The sequence below is a fragment of the Pristiophorus japonicus genome, chromosome 6 (genome assembly GCF_044704955.1).
Source record: "Pristiophorus japonicus isolate sPriJap1 chromosome 6, sPriJap1.hap1, whole genome shotgun sequence".
NCBI classification, from domain to species: domain Eukaryota; kingdom Metazoa; phylum Chordata; class Chondrichthyes; family Pristiophoridae; genus Pristiophorus; species Pristiophorus japonicus.
Genome location: NC_091982.1, coordinates 246,639,477 through 246,661,414, shown reverse-complemented (window position 1 = coordinate 246,661,414; position 21,938 = coordinate 246,639,477). Strand labels below are relative to the sequence as shown.

At 47.1% G+C, this 21,938-nt stretch overlaps 1 protein-coding gene across 1 annotated transcript in view; it reads left to right on the top strand.

Annotated features, from left to right (window-relative positions):
- Nucleotides 1-17,342, top strand: part of gmnc (geminin coiled-coil domain containing) — a 35,670-nt gene extending 18,328 nt beyond the window's left edge. The window contains exons 3-6 of the mRNA XM_070884111.1: nucleotides 8,563-8,737; nucleotides 11,802-11,887; nucleotides 13,767-13,883; nucleotides 16,686-17,342. Of these exons, the coding sequence (XP_070740212.1) occupies nucleotides 8,563-8,737; nucleotides 11,802-11,887; nucleotides 13,767-13,883; nucleotides 16,686-17,342 (1,035 nt within the window). The remainder of the gene's footprint in view (nucleotides 1-8,562; nucleotides 8,738-11,801; nucleotides 11,888-13,766; nucleotides 13,884-16,685) is intronic.
- The last annotated feature ends 4,596 nt before the right edge of the window (nucleotides 17,343-21,938 follow it).

The following is a 21,938-nucleotide window of genomic DNA, read 5'->3' as shown; positions in this document are numbered from 1 at the left end:
ACATCTTAATGAGGAAACGTTTGAAATTCTGACGGTTTAGACAGGTTAGATGCAGGAAGAATGTTCCCAATGTTGGGGAAGTCCAGAACCAGGGGTCACAGTCTAAAGATAAGGGGTGAGCCATTTAGGAACGAGATGAGGAGAAACTTCTTCACCCAGAGAGTGGTGAACCTGTGGAATTCTCTACCACAGAAAGTTGTTGAGGCCAATTCACTAAATATATTCAAAAAGGAGTTAGATGTAGTCCTTACTACTAGGGGGATTGAGGGGTATGGCGAGAAAGCAGGAATGGGGTACTGAGGTTGCATGTTCAGCCATGAACTCATTGAATGGTGGTGCAGGCTCGAAGGGCCGAATGGCCTACTCCTGCACCTATTTTCTATGTTTCTATGTTTAGGGAGGGAATTTCAGAACTTGGGGCGCAGGCAGCTGAAGGCACTGTCGCCAATGGTGGGGCGATGGAAATCAGGGATGAGCAAGAGGGCAGGACTGGAGGAGCGCAGAGATCTCGGAGGATTGTAGGAGGTTACAGAGACCCCAAACAGACTCCCCCCCACCCCCACCCCTCTGGGGTCAAGAGTGGCATTTTAAAAATAATGTCATCCTTCTTCAGGGGCCCAGGTAACTTACGTGGTGGCACAGACCCCCCACCCACTCGCTTCCTTCAGGAGATCAGCATGCCTGATACTGGGCACAGCATCCTCCAGTCTGTTCCAGGCTTCTGATAGTTTCTTCCCCCCTCCCGCCCCCTATCTTTGTAAGGGTCAGGGTTGAGGTTCTACCCCCTACAAGAAAGAAAATGAAGAATTTCATTGATATAGCGCCTTTCACAGGATGTCCCAGCGCGCTTTACAGCCAATGAAGTACTTTTTGAAGTGTAGTCACTGTTGTAATGTGGGAAACGCGGCAGACAATTTGCGCACAGCAAGGTCCCACAAACAGCAATGTGATAATGACCAAATAATCTGTTTCACTAATGTTGGGTGAAGCGATATATGTTGGTTAGGAAACCTGGGAAATATCCTCTGCTCTTCTTTATAATGGTGCCATGGAATATTTTGCATTCACCGGAGAGGGCACACACCGTTCCGGTTTAACATCTCATCCGAATGATGGCATTATACGCTTTGTACTGCACAGGAAGTGTCAGCCTAGATGTCTGTGCTCAAATTGCAGGGACGGGGAACCCACAACTTTCTGACTCAGAGGTGCTAATGCTACCCACTAAGCCACTAGAAACTAAAGCAAGCTGATCCCTAGCTTGAAAAATGCGGACAACTCACAAGCAGCTCAAAATATGGAAATATAACACGTAGTTACACTGCGAGTGCAGTGGGACATGGGCTTGTCGCAGCTTAAGCTGCGCATACACCCAACACTCCGTCACTTGTGCTTCGACAATCGAAAGACTTAAATCCCAAAGTTGGGGGTCACCTAATCACTGCGACATGATCTGGCTTGTCATGTTTTTTTTCGCCCCAGTCTTTCCAACCTTGCCAGAAGTCTACACTGAGATAATTCCTCGACCCAACTCAAACCTCCAATTTCTCTCTCTGCCCCAGCCTTTTTACATGCTCTCTCTTTTATTGATACTGTGGTAAGTGCTTCACTGCCAGTGGGTGCAGATATTGAGGGCAATGCCAATGGGTATAATATATTGAGGGTAATGCCATTGATTAAGAAAGAACTTGGATTTATATAGCGCCCTCAGAACGTTCCAAAACGCTTCACAGCCAATGAAGTACTTTTGAAGTGCGGTCACTGTTGTAATGTAGGAAACGCGGCAGCCAAAATGTGTGCACAGCAAGCTCCCACATGTGATAATCATAGAATCATCCAATGGTTACAGCCCGGAAGGAGGCCATTCGGCCCGTCGAGCCCGTGCCAGCACTTTGCAAGACCACCTCAGCTAGTTTCCCCTCCCCCCCCCGCCTCTCCCCATCGCCTCTCCTCCTCGCCTCTCCCCATCGGCCTCTCCCCCTCGCCTCTCCCCATCCTCTCCCTCTCGCCTCTCCCCATCGCCCTGCATTTTGTGTTACCCTTCAGACAATCAGGGGAGTTTAAAGTGATGTTGGCTGAGGGATGAATGCTGGCCAGGACACCGGGGCCAACTCCCCCTGCTCTTCTTCCAACCAGCGCCAGAGGACCAGGCCGTGTGGCCGCCTCATTATCTCCAAACTCACTTGGACATTTAGTACACAGCTGATCCAAGCTTTGCGTCTGGATTTTAAAATAAGTTTTAAAACGGAAATCCGTGTCACCTCCACAAATACTTATTCACTTTTTCACGAATGAGAAGGTTGCGATGAAGAGAAGTGCCGCAAGTGTGGACACATTTACACAGCAGCCGGGAGGGAAGCCTGTGTGTGTAGAGTGAAAATGCTGATGCAGGGTGGGGGCTGATTTTGCGACCAGCACAGTCCCTGTCCAGCGCTCCCTTGATGATGTGTTCTTCCCCAGCCGGGAGGGAAAGGGCATTTTTGCGATAAATTTCGATCCGAAAACTGGAATGAGACATTCTCAGCCATTGAGTCGGGGCCGGGGCTGGAGCGGAGCGATACAGCCCAGAAGGAGGCCACTCGGCCCATCGTGTCTGTGCCGGCTCTTTGGTAGAGCTCTCCAATTAGCCCCACTCCCCCCTGCTTTTTCCCCAGAGCCCTGCAAACTTCAGAACGTCTTAATTAGAAATCTCTCGCAGAGTTCCAATGCCAACCGGACCGGATTTCCTTGTATTCGTTAAAAGTCTCCGTGTTCGATAACTCTCCCAGGCTATTCACTTGCTAACGGTTATCCCCGCACATTAGAAATTGTACAGCTGTTCATCAGTATCCGCAATGAAAAGGCAGCACTTGAACTCACTGGACAAAACCACTAAGTTGGTGTGGCGAATCCCTCCGTCTCTTTAAACGAAAGTAAACCATTTTACAAACTGGGCGCTTTTGAAGTCACTCTGGGGCACGCCCCGCGGTATCATAGTCTCGTGTAAAAGTCTTTTAAGTCACCCCTCTATCGAGTTTGGGCACCAATGTTCCGGGAGGAGTGAGACGAAACCTCCAGCGCCTGGGACAGATGTTCACCATCACTTGACCTCACTGCTAGATACTGACACTGCACAGTAGTGACATCCGCTCCCAGCCTCAGCAACACCAACTTTGCGGAGTCACTCCGGCTCACTCCTCTGCTCCGGATCCTCGAATACACCGGGTGATAAAAGTGGGCTCGAGGCGTTGCTGCAGCGTAGTCGTAACCTGCTCCCCCCCCCCCCCCCTCCAAACTAGTATAATAATTGCGGCGTTATTCTCATTTCATCTATGACACATTCCTGAGGAGGACGAGTTGTCAGGTCAATTTCTCACAGCCATTAGAGGGCAGTATTGGAAATAAACAAAATAAAAGCCCGCGATTGCTCCTGTCTTATTCCAATAAATGTAAATATTTTAAGTTAAAACAATTTCTAACAGCAGATCTGTGTACCAAAGATGAGAAATGGCAACACTGGGAGAATGTTTGTGACAAGCTGATTATTTATACGCTCTCTGTAAATATTTATTGCACTTTACAACATTTTAATTTTATTAATTGTGCCTCTGTAAATAAAAAGAACGAAAAAATAGGCAAATGTACAAATTGTGGTCTTAAAATTGGTCAAAGTAGTTGCTGCACTTTACACCAATAATGGCATGCTTATTGGCTGCCCAGCTCCAACGAATCAGGCAACAGGAACATTATTTGTTGTTCTAATACTTTAATAATTATAAACACAAAAAGCTTTTTTTTGTTCTAGAAAAACATATTTGCCTGTATTTTGTTACTTGAAAATTTAAAGAAAATTTGAAACTAACGGAAAATGTCCAAAAAGTATCAAATATCATGATAATTTAATAGCTGGGAGCTAAAACATAAAATAGATATAATCAAATGGATCTTGGACCAGTTTGGGCTGTGGTCCGTTTGCAGGCACTTTGGGAGAAGAATTGCAGCAACTGAACATGATAAAGATTTTTTATTATCGCAGATTTTTGATTAGGAGCTCTCAGGGGCATTTGGGATGAGGGTGGGGGATGGGCAATGTGAATCTCTGAAAACTTTTGGGAAAGTTTTTTTTGGAAAAAGTTTGGAGGGGAAGTGGACGCAAAGTGATGACGTCAACCCCCAACCAGGCTTTAACCTTTCAACTCTGCAACATGGCGGCAGTCTCGATCAGTTTTAGGCCGATATTGGGGGGAATTTGCTGAGATTGTGCAACGGGGCAGGCGCCCCTGGATGGCAAAAGGCACCAGACCGATTCCTGTGCTGCTCCTCTCTGCCCACCTTTATTTCTGAGCGCTGAAATCGTGCCTTTGTTGAGTTATTTTGAAGGATTCCAGCCCCGAGCCCGACGTGAGTTGAGGTCTCAGCCTGGGTTCCAGGTAGCAGAGTGCCAGGCGCCCAGCATCCATCCATTGACTGGATCTCTCCACATTCACTCTGACACTAAGCAGCAGACCCAACTCTCGCACAGGGCCTTCTTTAAAAAAACAAAACAAAAAAAATTGTATTAAAATAAATTATTAATCAAATAATGCAAACTTTCATCATTATTCATTAGCATAATCGGTGATATCATTTATAAATTTTTACATGCCAAATACTTTTTGATAACGAAAATCAATTTAAAGCCTATATTACAATAATACTTTATATGTTAGGGGACGTATTTGACGTTTTTTCCTCTTACATCAGGTACAACTGTTAACACGAGTATCAGTGAAATAATGCTAATATTGAACGTTTACCTGCGTATGTGGAGCGATTTTAATAACTCCTGGTCCTGTTCTTACAGGATATAATCATTGAGGGACAGACGTACATGTTGTTACTCACACAAAGTGAGGTTCCAAATAATTCAATATTCGTTAAAAAAATTAATAAAATGCACCAAATAATTTCTTCAGGCACGTCTTAAGAAGCATTCTGACCCTTTCAGAGTCCAAATATTTCAGGATTTATTTCACTGTGTTTAACTCGCCTGATATATGGAGAATGTAGATGCTCCAGGTTAACCTGTCTCAGCACACAGCAGATCCAATGACTTGCAACGCTCGCCTCCGAAGGGAGACGGATATAATTGACATTACCTGGGTTAGCAATTAACCCTCGTAACAGAAAGGGTACATTGTGTTGTGTTAATGATAATGGGAGAAGATTTGCTCCATTCTATTCCCGTAAGCCTCCTAATGGGTTAACTCAATGGCACGCTCTCCTGGGTAGAATGAAATGTCAACTTTCCATATGTCGGGGTATTTTTTTTCCAAGGGGTATTCTGCACATCCCACAGGTCGAGCTTACTGTCTGACAGAGGGAAGGGGTCAGGTTACCTGTTCGGTTGTGCTCAGACAGCAGGCACTGGGACTATTGAAAGCTCTCCCAGACACCTCTCTAATTGAAATCTACCCCCCAATTCTGCAGAGTGCTTACTGTGCGAGAAGCAACGTCTAAGAGGCTGAACAAAAAGACAAGCTGCCAGTTCGTGCTATTTTGAAAGCCCCAAGTCAAAATCGTGGGGTGGTTTTGGCGTTAGGACTTAATAAGCCCCCAGCCAGTACTGTTCTGAACCGCAATGATGCATTGGTGAGTTGTGGGGACAAGCTGTGGGGACAAGTTAGCCACTCTTGCACGAGCCCATGCTTGATAGCCCCGAGTTATTTCTACAATGCAGAGCACTGCAGGAGAGAGAGAGAGGGAGAATGAGAGAGCGGTGCTCCGAGGCAAGCTGAGCATTTTTTTCTCTCTCTCGATGCTTTGCTTGACTTTTATTTCAGCAGGTTTGCTGCTTATTCACGTCACCAGTTTGACAGCTTTGTACCAAATCAGATCGCTCGTTGAGCTGGTGCACGAGGCGTCACTGGTCTAGATTAGAGCTGTGCACCACCCTGGGATCACATTCTGAGGTCGGTTTAAAGGGCTGTGGTGTTTTAAACCGAACGTGTCTGCCTGTGTGTGCCTCCCTTCTCTCTCTCACACACATTCTTCAAGATGGTAAGTGAATTATGAATACCTGACGATCAGGGTGGAGGGAGGAGAACATAGTAAAATGATTTTAACTTTTAGAACATTATTTTTTTAAAAATCAGGAGAAATATGTCAGGGCTCTGCCTGCTCGGTGGACCTATGCACCTGAACTCGGGATTCAAACTCTCACAAGTCGTGCAAACTGTTTTCCCTCTCTCCCGAATCCTACTTCCCTCGCCCTCCCCAAACCAATTGAAAAGGAGCTGTGTTCATTCTAATCCATGGGAAGGATCTCTCACTCTGAGAGGGTCGCTGTGTGAAATGAAGCGAGTTGGCTGAGAGTGGGAAGGAGATTGCAATAGTGGGGGGGGGGGGGGGGGGGGAGGAGATACACTGCTTCTGCACCAGACACACACGCACACAAACTGGGTCCAGTGCCACTCTCTGAGCTATTTTCCCCTTTAGACTGAACTGTGAGGGCTGGAGGCTTCAGTTCTATCTGTGCATCGTCGGTTTCTGTTAATTACACGATTTGTGTGAGAATCCTTTTGTTTCGGAGCAGATTCACACCACTCTGATAATCCGAGTCAATTCGCATCTGCAAGTCCATTTCCTTGTATTATTGTTGTGGAACTGAGCCTGAGAGTGACTGTTGTGGAGAACGCAGGCTGGTGGCAGGCTATGCTTGTCCGCACGACAGTGCTCCAGGAAAATGTGGAGAGGCTGTACTGATGCGTTTCTGGGGGGTGGGGGAGATGGGGAGTTTGATCAGATTGAGATCCCAGGGTCTGTGATTAATCGGAGGGTCGAGTCTCCCAAACTAACAGCTAAACTGTGAAAAAAAAGCTTAAAGGTTGTCCACAACTTCTTCCCACTTCCAGGGCAGTGGAGTGGAGACGGGGTATTCGCTGCGTGCTTTAAGGGTTGTGCACTTTGAATAGAATATTTCCTCATTCTGTAATCTGATTGCTGTGGCTGCATTGTTTATACTGTGTGGGTGAGTGGGTGAATGCAACTTCCATTCAATGTCCTCGCAGCCTCGAAACTAACGTTTGAAAAAGTGGGATTGTGTTTCACTAAATAACCAGGTTCAGTCTCTCTCGCGCTCTCCCCTCCTTTCAGGCTGTGCGAATGTGTCTCGTTTCTCTCTCCTCTCTGTTTAGAGTGTTTCTATCTCTCCTCTCTAATCCTTCTACTCCCTATCTCTCTCTCCCCTCAACCCTCCCCTCTCTCTCTTTCGGTCTGTCTTTGTCCCTCCCTCCTTTCAATCTGTGTTTTTCTCTCCTCTCTCCCTGCTATCTCTCCATCCTTTCAGTCTTTCTGTGTTTCTCTCCCTCCTTTCTGTAAGTGCATTTTCCTCTCTACCTCTAACCCCTATTCTACCTCTCCCTTTCCATCCTCTCTATCGTGTGTTTCTCTTTCTCCCTCACTTCTTTCTGTCTGTCTGACTCTACTTCCTTCCCCCTTCCTCACTTTCTGTCAGTTCCGCCCTCTCTCCCTTATTTCAGTCTGTGTTTCTATCTCCCTCACTCGTTTCTTTGTTTCTGTCTCTCCCCCCCTCCCCTTCCTATCTATATTCCCTTCTTTTTTCTGTCTGCCTCTCTTTCTCGCCTCAGCATGTCTGTCTGTCTCCTTCTGTCACTCTCAGTTTTTCTCTTTCTCCTTCCCTCTCTCCTTTCAGGTCCACCCCCCCCCCCCCCCCCAGCTTCACTCTCGCTCCCTCGTCTTTGGTCTGTGTCGTTATGTTTCCCTCGATCGCTCTTTGGCGAGGCTGCAGCACGGTGATCGCCATTGGAATCCCGTTCATCAACTTGTAAAACTGCGAATAAAGCTCTTGAACTTGTAAACTGGAGATGGAGCTGCTGTTAGTGTGGGGCCAGAGCAGTGTGAGTCAGCCCCTTCACGGGAGGTGGGGTGTGTGTGTGTGTGTGTGCGCGAAAAGAATTCCTTGTGGCTGGCAGGAGGAATACCGGGCAGAGCGGAGGGTCCCGGAATCTCCTGATCTTAATGTGTCGGGGAAGTGAGAGAGACCGCGAGCCAAATCCTCTCAGAAACCCACACAAGCTCCGAGAGTTTGAAATAGTTTAGTGAAGTGAGACCAGAAACAAGTGGGCAAAATCCACCACACGCCAGGGCCGAGAATGGCGAGCTTCCAACCCGAAAAAACCACCCCAGCTCTATTTGTGACTTCAGTTATATCTTTCAGATTGTGTGTGTGTGCGTAACCCTCTCTTTCGCTTTCCTCCCTCTCCCTCTCTCCTCTTTTCTTCCTCCCCTCTCTCTCTGTTTTTCTTCCTCTCTCTCTCTCATCCCTCTTTCTCTCCGGCCCTCCCTCTCCGCTTCCTTTCTTTCTGCCGCTCCCTCTATCTGCTCCCCCCCCCTCTGCCTCTCTTCCCCCCTCCGTCTGCCTCCCTTTCTTTCTCGCTCTCACCCTCCCTGCCTCCCCTCTCTCACTCCCCCCCTTCTCCCCCTCTCTCACTCCCCCCCCCCCTTCTCCCCCTCTCTCTTCCCCTCTCTTTCTCCCTTCTTTCTCTCTCTCTCTTCCTTCCCCACCCTCTCCCCTATCCACAGAGCACCATTCTCTCCTGCCAGGACCCGTTCTTTGTCGGAGACCACAGCTATGAGTACTCTTCTTCAGTGGCGACGTCAGCCAGTGTTGACATTTCCATGGAAACCTGGTACTCCCAGTGGCCGGGCGGTATCCTGGACAACAGCAGAGGCAGCCAGCAAGAAGCACAGCCTCAAGGTAAGAGCGGCAGCACTGGGCGGACAGCGGGTGCAACACAGGCAGCGCAATGCCTGGGGCCAGGGGAGCCTGGGCTGCTCAGCCTCCGCCCCAGCGATTGCCAGAGCCCCAGACCCAGCTCTCCCAGCCCCCAACCCCCCAGCCCCTACCTCCCCCAGCCCCCAACCCCCAGCCCCAGCCGAGCCCCCAGACCCAGCTCTCCCAGCCCCAGACCCCCAGCTCCCAACCCCAGCCGAGCCCCCAGACCCAGCTCCCCAGCCCGAGTCACCCCAGCTCCCAGCCCCCCACACACAGCACCCCCAGACCCAGTTCCCCTTCCCCCACACACAGCCCTAGCCCCGAGCTCCCAGCCCCAGACCCCCCCGCCCCCCCACACACAAAGCCTTAGCCCTAGCCCCGAGCTCCCAGCCCCCCTCCTCCCCTGCCCTAGATCCCCAGCCCCGAGCCCCCCAGCCCGGCTCTGGAGGGGGATTGGGAGCAGTTTGCAGAGTTTCAGACCCTTCTGATATGTCTTTCCCGTTCTTTTTTTTACACGCTCTGTTACCTCGAACTTTGGCTCGTTTCGCCTGGAACCCGCCTCCATAAATAACCCGGGCTAAACATTAAACCAGCGATCGCCGGCCGGCGCGAGTCGCGCGGAGCCTAAAGTTGCTGCAGATTCTCCGCGGCCCCCTGCAGCTACGGGCGGATCTGCCCCCGACCCCAGGCCCGGCACCCGGGCCCCGACCCCCGGGCCCCCGGCCCTGCACCCGACCGGGCTGGGAAGTGAACCAGGGCTGGGCTGGTCTCAGGACGGAGCTCGTCTGGGGATGGAGCTGGTCTCAGGATGGAGCTGGTGGGGGGCGGGGACGGACGGAGCTGGTCTCAGGATGGAGCTAATCTGGGGGATGGAGCTGGTCTCAGGATGGAGCTGTTCTGCGGATGTGTTGAGGTCCCAAGCCCCAAGTCATGCCCACTGACGACTCTCCTGATTACCTGTGCAAAGCAAACATCTCAGAAATATTAAATTTTTATGCTGTTTTCGAAAACTTTAGTAAAGCTAAAATGGAAGGTGAGGATGATAATTTATATCGACACAAAACACAAAACACAGAACGTTAGCATGCAGGTACAGCTAGCGATTAAAAAGGTAAATGGTATATTGGCCTTTATTGCAAGGGGCTTGGAGTATAAGAGTAAGGACGTCTTGCTGCAATTATATAGGGCCATGGTGCGACCACACCTGGAATACTGTGTGCCGTTTACGTCTCTTTACCTAAGGAAGGACATATGTGCCTTAGAGGGGGTGCAACAAAGGTTCACTAGACTGATTCCTGGGATGCAAGGGCTATCCTATGAGGAGACATGAAGTAGATTGGGCCTATCTTCTCTGGAGTTTAGAAGAATTAGAAGAATGGTTCATTCTCTGGTTGGCAACCAGTAACTAGTGGGGTGCCGCAGGGATCAGTGCTGGGAACCCAACTATTTACAATCTATATTAATGACTTGGAAGAAGGGACTGAGTGTAATGTAGCCAAGTTTGCTGACGATACAAAGATGGGAGGAAAAACAATGTGTGAGGACACAAAAAATCTGCAAAAGGACATAGACAGGCTAAGTGAATGGGCAAAAATTTGGCAGAGGGAGTATAATGTTGGAAAGTGTGAGGTCATGCACGTTGGCAGAAAAAAAATCAAAGAGCAGGTTATTATTTAAATGGAGAAAGATTGCAAAGTGCTACAATACACCGGGAACTGGGGATACTTTTGCATGAAACACAAAAGGACAGTATGCAGGTACAGCAGGTAATCAGGAAGGCCAATGGAATCTTGGCCTTTATTGCAAAGGGGATGGAATATAAAAGTAGGGAAGTCTTCCTACAGCTATACAGGGTATTGGTGAGGCCACACCTGGAATATTGCGTGCAGTTTTGGTTTCCATATTTAGGAAAGTATATACTTGCTTTGGAGGCAGTTCAGAGAAGGTTCACTAGGTTGATTCCGGGGATGAGGGGCTTGACTTATGAGGAAAGGTTGAGTAGGTTGGGCCTCTACTCATTGGAATTTAGAAGAATGAGAGGTGATCTTATCTAAACGTATAAGATTATGAGGGGACTTAACAAGGTGGATGCAGAGAGGATGTTTCCACTTATGGGGGAGGCTAGAACTAGGGGGCATGATCTTAGACTAAGGGGCCACCCATTTAAAACAGAGATGAGGAGAAATTTCTTCTCAGAGGTTTGTAAATCTGTGGAATTCGCTGACTCAGAGAGCTGTGGAAGCTGGGACATTGAGTAAATTTAAACAGAAATAGACAGTTTCTTAAATGATAAGGGAATAAGGGGTTATGGGGAGTGGGCAGGAAAGTGGAGCTGAGTCCATGATCAGCTCAGCCATGATCTTATTGAATGGTGGAGCAGGCTCGAGGGGCCAAATGGCCTACTCCTGTTCCTATTTCTTATGTTCTTACGAGAGGTGATCTAATTGAAACATACAAGATTCTGAAGGGGAATTGACAGGATAAATGCTGAGAGATTGTCTGGCTGGGGCGTCTAGAACCTGGGGTCACAGTCTCAGGATAAGAGATTGGCCATTTAGGACTGAGATGAGGAAAAATGTTTTCACTCAGAGGGTGGTGAATCTTTTGAATGTTCTATCCCAGAGGGCTGTGGGTGCTCAGCTATTGGGTATATTCAAGACAGATTGATAGATTTTTAGACTCTTAAGGGATTCAAGGGATATGGGGATCGGGCAACAAAGTGGATTTGAGCTAGAAGATCAGCCATTATCTTATTGAATGGCAGAGCAGACTCAAAGGGCTGTATGCCTACTCCTGCACCTAAATCTTATGTTCTTGTATAAACCTGGAATCAGTGATAAAATAGTTTATATTGTCTGGGACCCAGTGATAAAAGTTTTTATAGACAGGGACCCAGTGATATGATGCGTTTAATATAGATTGGTGCCTAGCAATGTGGTATATTTGATGTGGGATAGTCAATATAAACTGGCACCCATTGAGATGATATTGTCTGTATAGATCAATGATTGGTATCGCTCAATGATTTGCCTCCATTTCTCACTAGAGTACTTCTCTGACTTTGACACTACTGCCCAGGATGACTTCAGGTGGACAGGCCACTTATCATCTCAGCTCCATAAAAACAAACAGGTAATTTGTTGCTAGAAATGTTATCCTAGAAGATACTGTTAACTCGCTTGCCTTTATTGGACAAATGCTTACCAATCTTACAACTATTGAGCAATCAATTCAGTGAATTTATTTCCTAACGATATCTCTGAGCCAGGAACACAGGAACAGGAGGAGGCCATTCAGCCCCTCAAGTCTGTTCTGCCATTCAATCTGATCATGGCTAATTTGTATCTGAACTTCATCTATCGACCCCAAAAATTGCTAGCATCTCCAGAATCTTTGCTAAAGTTATGAGTACCTATGCCAGTTGTATCAGGGAGGAGGGCGGTCTTAATTGGAGGGGTCCCGCTGCCCAGTTTTAATGGTCTGATTTCTCTGCAAGAAGTCTACACTATTCTATACCTCAGTGTGTTAAAATAGATTTATCATGCAATTGTATTACATTTAAAATTTTTTGAGCGGATAGCAGCAGGTCAGAATCATAGACTGATACAGCATAGGTGGAGGCCATTCGGCCCATCGTGCCTGTGCCGGCTTTATGAAAGAGCGATCCAATTAATCCCACTCCCCTGCTCTTTCCCCACGGCCCTACACATTTTTCCTTTCCATACATATATCCAATTCCCTTTTGAAAGTTACTATTGAATCTGCTTCCACCGCCCTTTCAAACAGCGCGTTCCAGATCACAACAACTCGGTGCATAAAAGAAAACTCCTCATCTCTCCCTCTGCTTCTTTTGTCAATCACTTTAAATCTGTGTCTTCTGGTTATCGACCCTTCTGCTACTGAAACAGTTTCTCCCTATGTACTCTTATCAAAATCCCTCATAATTTTGAATACCACAATTAAATCTCCCCCTTAAATGTCGCTGCTCTAAGAACAGAGTACTTGAGCATGGGACACAAAAGGTTAGTATGCAGGAACAGCAATTGATCAGGAAGGCCAATGGAATCTTGGCCTTTATCGCAAAGGGGATGGAGTATAAAAGCAGGGAAGTCTTGCTACAGCTATACAGGGTATTGGTGAGGCCACACCTGGAATACTGTGTGCAGTTTTGGTTTCCATATTTCCGAAAGGATATACTTGCTTTGCTGGCAGTTCAGAGAAGGTTCACTAGGTTGATTCCAGGGATGAGGGGGTTGACTTATGAGGAAAGGTTGAGTAGGTTGGGACTCTACTCATTGGAATTCAGAAGAATGAGAGGTGATCTTATCGAAACGTATAAGATTATGAGGGGGCTTGACAAGGTGGATGCAGAGAGGATGTTTCTACTGATGGGGGAGACTAGAATTAGAGGGCACGATCTTAGAATAAGGAGTCGCCCATTTAAAAGTGATGAGGAGAAATTTCTTCTCTCAGAGGGTTGTAAATCTGTGGAATTCGCTGCCTCAGAGAGCTGTGGAAGCTGGGACATTGAATACATTTAAGACAGAAATAGACAGTTTCTTAAATGATAAGGGGATAAGGGGTTAGAGGGAATGGGAGGGGAAGTGGAGCTGAGTCCATGATCAGATCAGCCATTGAATGGTGGAGCAGGCACGAGGCGCTGTACGGCCTATTCCTGTTCCTATTTCTTATGTTCTTATGTTTAACAACCCCAGCTTGTACTGCTTACTCCCACTGGTCTCCAGTTAAGGACAGCAAACTTCTGCAGTGGAAAGCCTCCAGTAGCTGGAGACATACCTGGTGTACAAGAAGACGACTGTGGATATCAGAGGCCAATCAACGCAGCCCCAAGATATTGCTGCTCGAGTTCTTAAAGGCAGTGTCCTTAGCCCAACTGTCTTCAGCTGCTTCTTCAATGAACCAGTTTTCAGGGGGAGGTAGGGCCCTGCTAGTGTACTTTCCAATAGACAACTTGTTTGCAATAAAGTTTCTCCCACAATTATTTCCACAGCTCCAGGATACTCTTGAACAGAAGGAGGAAGAACTTGCCAGACTCCATGAGGAAAACAGCAAGCTCAGGGAATACCTGAACTCCACTTATGTTAAATCTTTGGAGAACAAGGCCAGGGTATGTGGTCATCAAAGTCCATGCTCGATTCAGGACCCTTGGGCCCTACTTAGTGCAGTGCACCTCAGTAAAGCAATAAAGATCAGGATCTGCTCTCTCTGAATCTAAGAAATAACCAATTTTGGGGGGTGATTGTGCAAATCCACAAGATAGCGCTGGGGATTGGAAGTGATGGCATCAAGCATTCCTAGTTCGCCTGCAGCTATACAGAGTAAAGCTCCCTCTACACTGGCCCATCAAACACTCCCAGGGCAGGTACAGCACGGGTTAGATACAGAGTAAAACTCCCTCTACACTGGCCCATCAAACACTCCCAGGGCAGGTACAGCATGGGTTAGGTACAGAGTAAAGCTCCCTCTACACTGTCCCATCAAACATTCCCAGGGCAGATACAGCACGGGTTAGATACAGAGTAAAGCTCCCTTTACACTGGCCCATCAAACATTCCCAGGGCAGATACAGCATGGGTTAGATACAGAGTAAAGCTCCCTTTACACTGGCCCATCAAACACTCTCAGGGCAGGTACAGCACGGTTAGATACAGAGTAAAGCTCCCTCTACACTGTCCCATCAAACATTCCCAGGGCAGGCACAGCATGGGTTAGATACAGAGTAAAGCTCCCTCTACAGTGGCCCATCAAACACTCTCAGAGCAGGTATAGCACGGGTTAGATACAGAGTAAAGCTTCCCCTATGCAGGGTGGATAAAGCGGAACCAGTGGATGTGGTGTATTTGGACTTCTAGAAGGCATTTGACAAGGTGCCACATAAAAGGTTACTGCACAAGATAAAAGTTCACGGGGTTGGGAGTAATATATTAGCATGGATAGAGGATTGGCTAATGAACAGAAAACAGAGAGTTGGGATAAATGGTTCATTCTCGGGTTGGCAATCAGTAACTAGTGGGGTGCTGCAGGGATCAGTGCTGGGACCCCAACTATTTACAATCTATATTAATGACTTGGAAGAAGGGACTGAGTGTAACGTAGCCACGTTTGCTGACGATACAAAGATAGAAGAAAAAGCAATGTGTGAGGAGGACACAAAAAATCTGCAAAAGGACATAGACAGGCTAAGTGAGTGGGCAAAAATTTAGCAGATGGAGTATAATGTTGGAAAGTGTGAGGTCATGCACTTTGGCAGAAAAAAAATCAAAGAGCAAGTCATTATTTAAATGGAGAAAGATTGCAAAGTGCTGCAGTACAGCAGGACCTGGGGGTACTTGTGCATGAAACACAAAAGGTTAGTATGCAGGTACAGCAATTGATCAGGAAGGCCAATGGAATCTTGGCCTTTATTGCAAAGGGGATGAGTATAAAAGCAGGGAAGTCTTGCTACAGTTATACAGGGTATTGGTGAGGCCACACCTGGAATACTGTGTGCAGTTTTGGTTTCCATATTTCCAAAAAGATATACTTGGTTTGGAGGCGGTTCAGAGAAGGTTCACTAGGTTGATTCCGGGGATGAGGGGGTTGACTTATGAGGAAAGGTTGAGTAGGTTGGGCCTCTACTTATTGGAATTCAGAAGAATGAGAGGTGATCTTATCGAAACGTATAAGATTATGAGGGGGCTTGACAAGGTAGATGCAGAGAGGATATTTCCACTGATGGGGGAGACTAGAACTAGAGGGCATAATCTTAGAATAAGGGGATGCCGATTTAAAACTGAGACGAGGAGAAATTCCTTCTCTCAGAGAGTTGTAAATCTGTGGAATTCGCTGCCTCGGAGAACTGTGGAAGCTGGGACATTGAATAAATTTAAGACAGAAATAGACAGTTTCTTAAACGATAAGGGAATAAAGGGTTATGGGGAGCGGGCAGGGAAGTGGACCCGAGTCCATGATCGGATCAGCCATGATCGTATTAAATGGCGGAGCAGGCTCGAGGGGCCTTATGTCCTACTCCTGCTCCTATTTCTTATGTTGTTATGTTCTTATGTTACACTGTCCCATCAAACACTCCCAGGGCAGGTACAGCACTGGTTAGATACAGAGTAAAACTCTCTCTACACCGTCCTATCAAACAGTCCCAGGATTGTTGCATCATGGGTTAGATACAGAGTAACACTCCCTCGACATTGTCCCAATATTGTGCATAGTTGCAATAACAGAGAGTGCCCCCTATTGCACCAAAGTGCTACTTTTGCTTTCCTGTCCTTGGCATCTGGTCCATCTGATCAATGATCCTATTTGGCAGTAACATTGGAGCACCCTGATGAAGTGGGCAGAGATCCAGCAGGAACTGGGTTCGGACTGGCTCAAAGACACCTTAGATAGGATCCTTACAGTCACCAGTGACTGGATTATGGTGTCAGCTGTGGCTCAATGGGTAGCACTCTTGCCTCTGAATCAGAAAGTCGTGGGTTTAAGTCACACTCCCGGCAGTTGAGCATAAAATCCAGTGGAGTGCTCCAATGGTGAAGGCACCATCCATCAGATGAGACCCCTGAGGCCCCATCTGCCCTCCTTGGTCTATGTAAAAAAATCCCACCGCACTATTTTGAAGAGGAGCAGGGGAGTTCTCTCCGGTGTCCTGGGGCGCAATATTTATCCCTCAATCACCATCACCAATGCAGATTATCTGGTCGTTATCACATTGCTCTTTGTGGGAGCTTGCTGTGCGCAAATTGGCTGCCGCGTTTCCCACATTACAACAGTGACACTTCAAAAGTACTTCATTGGCTGTGCTTTGAGACATGCTGAACTGCTGAAAGCCGGTATATAAATGCATGTCCTTTTTCTTCTTTCATATAAGCATTCAAAAGTTTTTAAAAAACTTACGTGATTGTTCTTATTTTAACAGAAATTGTTGACACAAAATGGGCAAAAGAAAGGAGCGATCTTCAAATGTAAGAAGCGCCTGTTTGAGAAGCAGGGGGAGGCTGGCCTTTCCTACACAGACCAGCCAAAGAGAGGACGAGGAAACCCGGCCTGTAAAACTGGAAGTGGTTTTACCACTGCCCAAGAAGACCATCGTGCCCCGTGCCTGGAAAGCTGGGTGCTGAAGACTTTGGGATTAAAGGACGCCAACACTATCGATGAGAGTTCTGCAGCTAACTACAGTGCCACCGCCCCGGAGTCTCCGGTTAGCGGCTACGACAGCGGCCAGCTGAAGGCCAACGCTTACAGCAGCGAGCGAGCATTGCCAGCACACTACGGCCAGGAGGATCCCGCCGCCCCGATTGCCTTCCTTGCCAGCTCCTGCCGACCGGACTCGACCTGCGACGACCCGCAATACCCTCCGCAGCCGCCCCGGCCCAGCCCCGCACTTTACCCGTCCGCCGCGCCACCCTTCCACACGCGCCCGGCCGCCCCCAACAAAACAGACGTGGCCTTCTCCACTTCGCTCAATCCCCACCGTAACGTCAAGACGCACACCTTCTGCCAAGGCCAGGCGTTCGTGCAGCGTGATGGGGCAGGGGGCTGGAGGTTCACCTGGGTCCCCAGCCAGGCCGACTGACCAGCCACACTACCGCCCTCACACACTGTTTACAACACTTCCCAGTTCCCTGCACTTGAAAGGCCGCAGGCATCGAGGGGACTGACAGCTTTGCACGAGTTACCCACTAGTCTCGGCCTTCTCTTTTGTTTTTATAAAACTATGAGAGCACGACTCTCAACCTTACAATTAGGGTAGTATTACTTATTTTGACCCGAGTTAGTTTGGAGACACTCAAATGTTTTTTTCTTCATCTGGGAAAAATTGTGATCCATTTGGTCCAAGATAAAGGAAGCACTTAGCGTCTTATTACATTGATGGAAGGTCTGAAAACTCTTCATATCGTGATTTACATTTGGAGTGCAGTGACTGTTATAATGAGGCCAAATGTCCCAGGAGTATTCCCGAAACACCAGCGTGGTTCACTGTCTATTTTTAATAGTGTTTTTGTTTGAAGGAGGAATGTTAGCAAAGTGATTGAGAGAACTCCCAGCTTTCTGCTCAAGTAATGCCTTGGGATCTTTGAACGTCCATCTGAACAGGCAGACGTAACCTTGGTTTGAGATCACTCAAGTAACTGAAGCATCGCTGTATTTTCAGCCAAGTGAGCCCATTGCCTCAAAGGGTTTGTGCATTAGAGTGATTGGGTCCTGTTTCCCTCAATGGCTGGAGTTCCATCCATTGTCTACACAGCAGGGCCTGAGAGTGAAACATTTGCCCGGGCAGAGCAACCACCAGTCTGATCCAAGCTGCCTCTTGCATCTCCAACCCACCACAGCCAATACCGGCTCACCTTTCCCAGAAGAGTGATGTCAAGTGTTCAAAAAGACCCAAATAATTCAGAAAGAAATGCTGGAACATCATTGAAAATTTAGAGGCAAACTTTGTTTGAAGCCATTCTGATCACAATTCTGAAATAGATGCAATTGTTTTTAACGATGATTGGTGGTGATCATTTTGATTGAGTCCTTATTCTGAAAATTGTCCTGATTCCGAACGCAGGTGACTGCCATGCTGAAATTCAGTTGTGTGACTGATGACAATGTATTTTTAGAATTACATAGAATTTACAGCACAGAAACAGGCCATTTAGCCCAACTGGTCCGTGCCCCACACGAGCCTCCTCCCACCCTACCTCACCTCACCCCATCAGCAGAACCTCCCGTTCCTTTCTCCCTCATGTGTTTATCTCGCTTCCCCTTAAATGCATCTCTGCTATTCGCCTCAACCACTCCCTGTGGTAGCCAGTTCCACATTCTCACCACTCTCTGGGTAAAGAAGTTTTTCCTGAATTCGCTATTGGATTCATTAGTGAATATTTTATACTTATGGCCCCTAGTTTTGGTCTCCCCCACCCACAAGTGGGAACATCTTTGCTACGTCCACCCTGTCAAACCCTTTCATAGTTTTAAAGACCTCCATCAGGTCACCCCTCAGCCTTTACTTTTCGAGAGAAAAGAGCCCCAGCCTGCTCAGTCTTTCCTTTTTTTTGTATTTATCCTAGAAATTAGTGGTCACAGATTTGGGAGGTGCTATCAAAGATAATTATAACCCCTCAGATCTGGTATCATCCTTGTAAATCTTTCTTGCACCTTCTTCAGTGCCTTTATATCATTTTTGTAAAATGGAGACCAGAACTGTGCGTCAATGTACTATACAATGAACTATGCACAGCACTCCAATGTATGATACAAGTTTAACATAACTTCTCTACTTTTGAATTCTATTCCTCTAGAAATGAATCCTGGTGCTTTTTTTGCACTTTTTATGGCCTTATTATCCCGAATCCGCCACTGTTACACTTACTGAGTCCCCATTGTTACCGAGTCCCCATTGTTACTGAGTCCCCATTGTTACCGAGTCCCCATTGTTACTGTCCCCGTTGTTACTGAGTCCCCATTGTTACCGAGTCCCCATTATTACTGTCCCTGTTGTTACCGAGTCCCCCGTTGTTACCGAGTCCCCATTGTTACCGAGTCCCCATTATTACTGTCCCAATTGTTACCAAGTCCCCATTGTTACCGAGTCCCCATTGTTACCGAGTCCCAATTGTTACCGTGTTCCCCATTACTTCACTGCCGTTCACCAGCTGATTGTGCGTAATTAATATATGAAACTAATAATTCTTACAAAAAAAGATTAACAAAGAGTGTTACAACAGTATGCTGATAATCGATGCTCTGTACATAAATGAATGTGATTATTAAGGATGGGACCCAGGAGGACTAATAGTTTGAAAGCCAAGGGGGGTGAAATTGGTACGGGCCATGGTGCGACAAGGGCCATAGTGAATCGATAGCCCGTTTTACACCCCGCCCGCTTTTCTTTTAGATAGGTAAGGAAAATGCCTGACAGGAAAAGATCTACTGGTCCATCCAGTCTGGCCCATTGAAAAGTAAATTGGGTGGGGTGAAGAACATAAGAATTAGGAGCAGGAGTTGGCCATTCAGCCCTTTGAGCCTGCTCCGCCATTCAATAAGACCATGACCAAGCATCGACCTCAACACCACTTTCCCACCCGATCCCCATATCCCATATCCCTAGGGGAAATCAAGGGATAGGGGGATCAGGCAGGAAAGTGGAGTTGAAGTCAATGATCAGCCATGATCGTATTGAATGGTGGAGCAGGCTTGAAGGGCTGTAGGGCCTACCCCTGCTCCTATTTCTTATGTTCTTATCCCTTAGAGTCCAAAAATCTACCTACCTCAGCCTTGAATATACTCAATGACTGAGCATCCACAGCCCTCTGGAGTGGAGAATTCTAAAGATTCACAACCCTCTGAGTGAAGACATTCCTCCTCATCTCAGTCTTAAATGACCGACCCCTTACCCTGAGACTGTGGCCCCTAGTTCTAGACTCTCCAGCCAGAGGAAACAACCTCTCAGCATCTACCCTGTGTAAAATGGGCTGCTGTTCGTCTTGTGTGTTTTGTACAGTCACTCCAGACTAATGTCACTCCCCTGCTATCTAACATGGAGAGCTTTGATAACCATGAACATGAAGGAAAGAAACTATCAATATCACTGACATTGATAGCCCAGGGTCTAGCGGCAGTGTAGAAAGAAATATAATAATCTGACCAGGAATGCCCTTTATATCCCTCATAAAAAAAAAGAAAGGCATTCATATAACGCTTTTCATGACTGCTTTACAGCCAATATGGTACTTTTTGAAGTGTAGACACTGTTGTAATGTAGGAAACGTGGCAGCCAATTTGTGCACAGCAAGCTCCCACAGACAGTAATGTGATGCACGTCATGAGGATGAATTTGACAAATTTGCACTGGGAGCACGTTTCGGGAATTAAGGTGTGGAGCTGAACTGGGCCCATGGGCTCTTCTGTCCATCCATTTTATAATCCTGTTGGGGGCCTGCTGCCCTAAATTCCTCAATCTCAATCAGAGAGAAAATTACAGGGCTGTGGGGAAAGGGTAGTGGGGAATGGGACTAATTGGATCGCTCTTTCAAAGGGCCGCACAGGCACGATGGGCCGAATGGCCTCCTTCTGTGCTGTATGATTCTATATGATCCTGACCTGCAAAGCTTTGTGTTGAAATGTATAAAATCTATGATATAAGTAATTACAGGGAACACCTGGACTTTGAAGGAATCGCTTGGGTACTTACGCATGCATGAGCCTGTTACTACAGGCTTGTGACTGTTAATAAACAACCGAATATCCTTCAGATTGAAAGACCTCCCAGAGCAATAGCTGGTAAATGCACCATCTAATTGTATACTGGAAGGTTCCCTTCTTCCATCTCTATCCTGTGCCAGTCAAGCAGTGACTGGAGCATTCCAATTGGTTAGGGAATGGGAACGTCACCCATTCCTTACCGCTAGCCAGCGACTCAAAGTGGGAAGTGGGTGTGTTGCTATTAAATGAAGCTCGCATCACGTTCAACTGTGATGCCTTCTACTGCCAGAATAGTTTGCTGACACTCGCTGACCTAGTCCACTTATGAAGAACAACCAATGCATGTGGAACTGTACTCCAGCAGGGACTCAATGTGGAACTGTATCCCAGCAAGGATTCAATGTGGAACTGTATCCCAGTAAGGATTCAATGTGGAACTGTACCCCAGCAAGGGGTCAATGAGGAACTGTACCCCAGCAAGGATTCAATGTGGAACTGTATCCCAGCAAGGATTCAATGTGGAACTGTACCTCAGCCAGGGGTCAATGTGGAACTGTATCCCAGCAAGGGGTCAATGAGGAACTGTATCCCAGTAAGGATTCAATGTGGAACTGTATCCCAGTAAGGATTCAATGTGGAACTGTACCCCAGTAAGGATTCAATGTGGAACTGTACCTCAGCCAGGGGTCAATGTGGAACTGTACCCCAGCAAGGATTCAATGAGGAACTGTATCCCAGCAAGGGGTCAATGAGGAACTGTACCCCAGTAAGGATTCAATGTGGAACTGTATCCCAGTAAGGATTCAATGTGGAACTGTATCCCAGCAAGGACTCAATGAGGAACTGTACCCCAGCAAGGTTTTCAAAATGGTCAGGAGTGGAAGATGGGAGAAAAGGGGAGTAGAGAAGATAAAGTGCCCTGATAAACTTTTTGTTTCGTGTTGGGAAATGTCTCTATAAGCAACAATTCTAACCGATT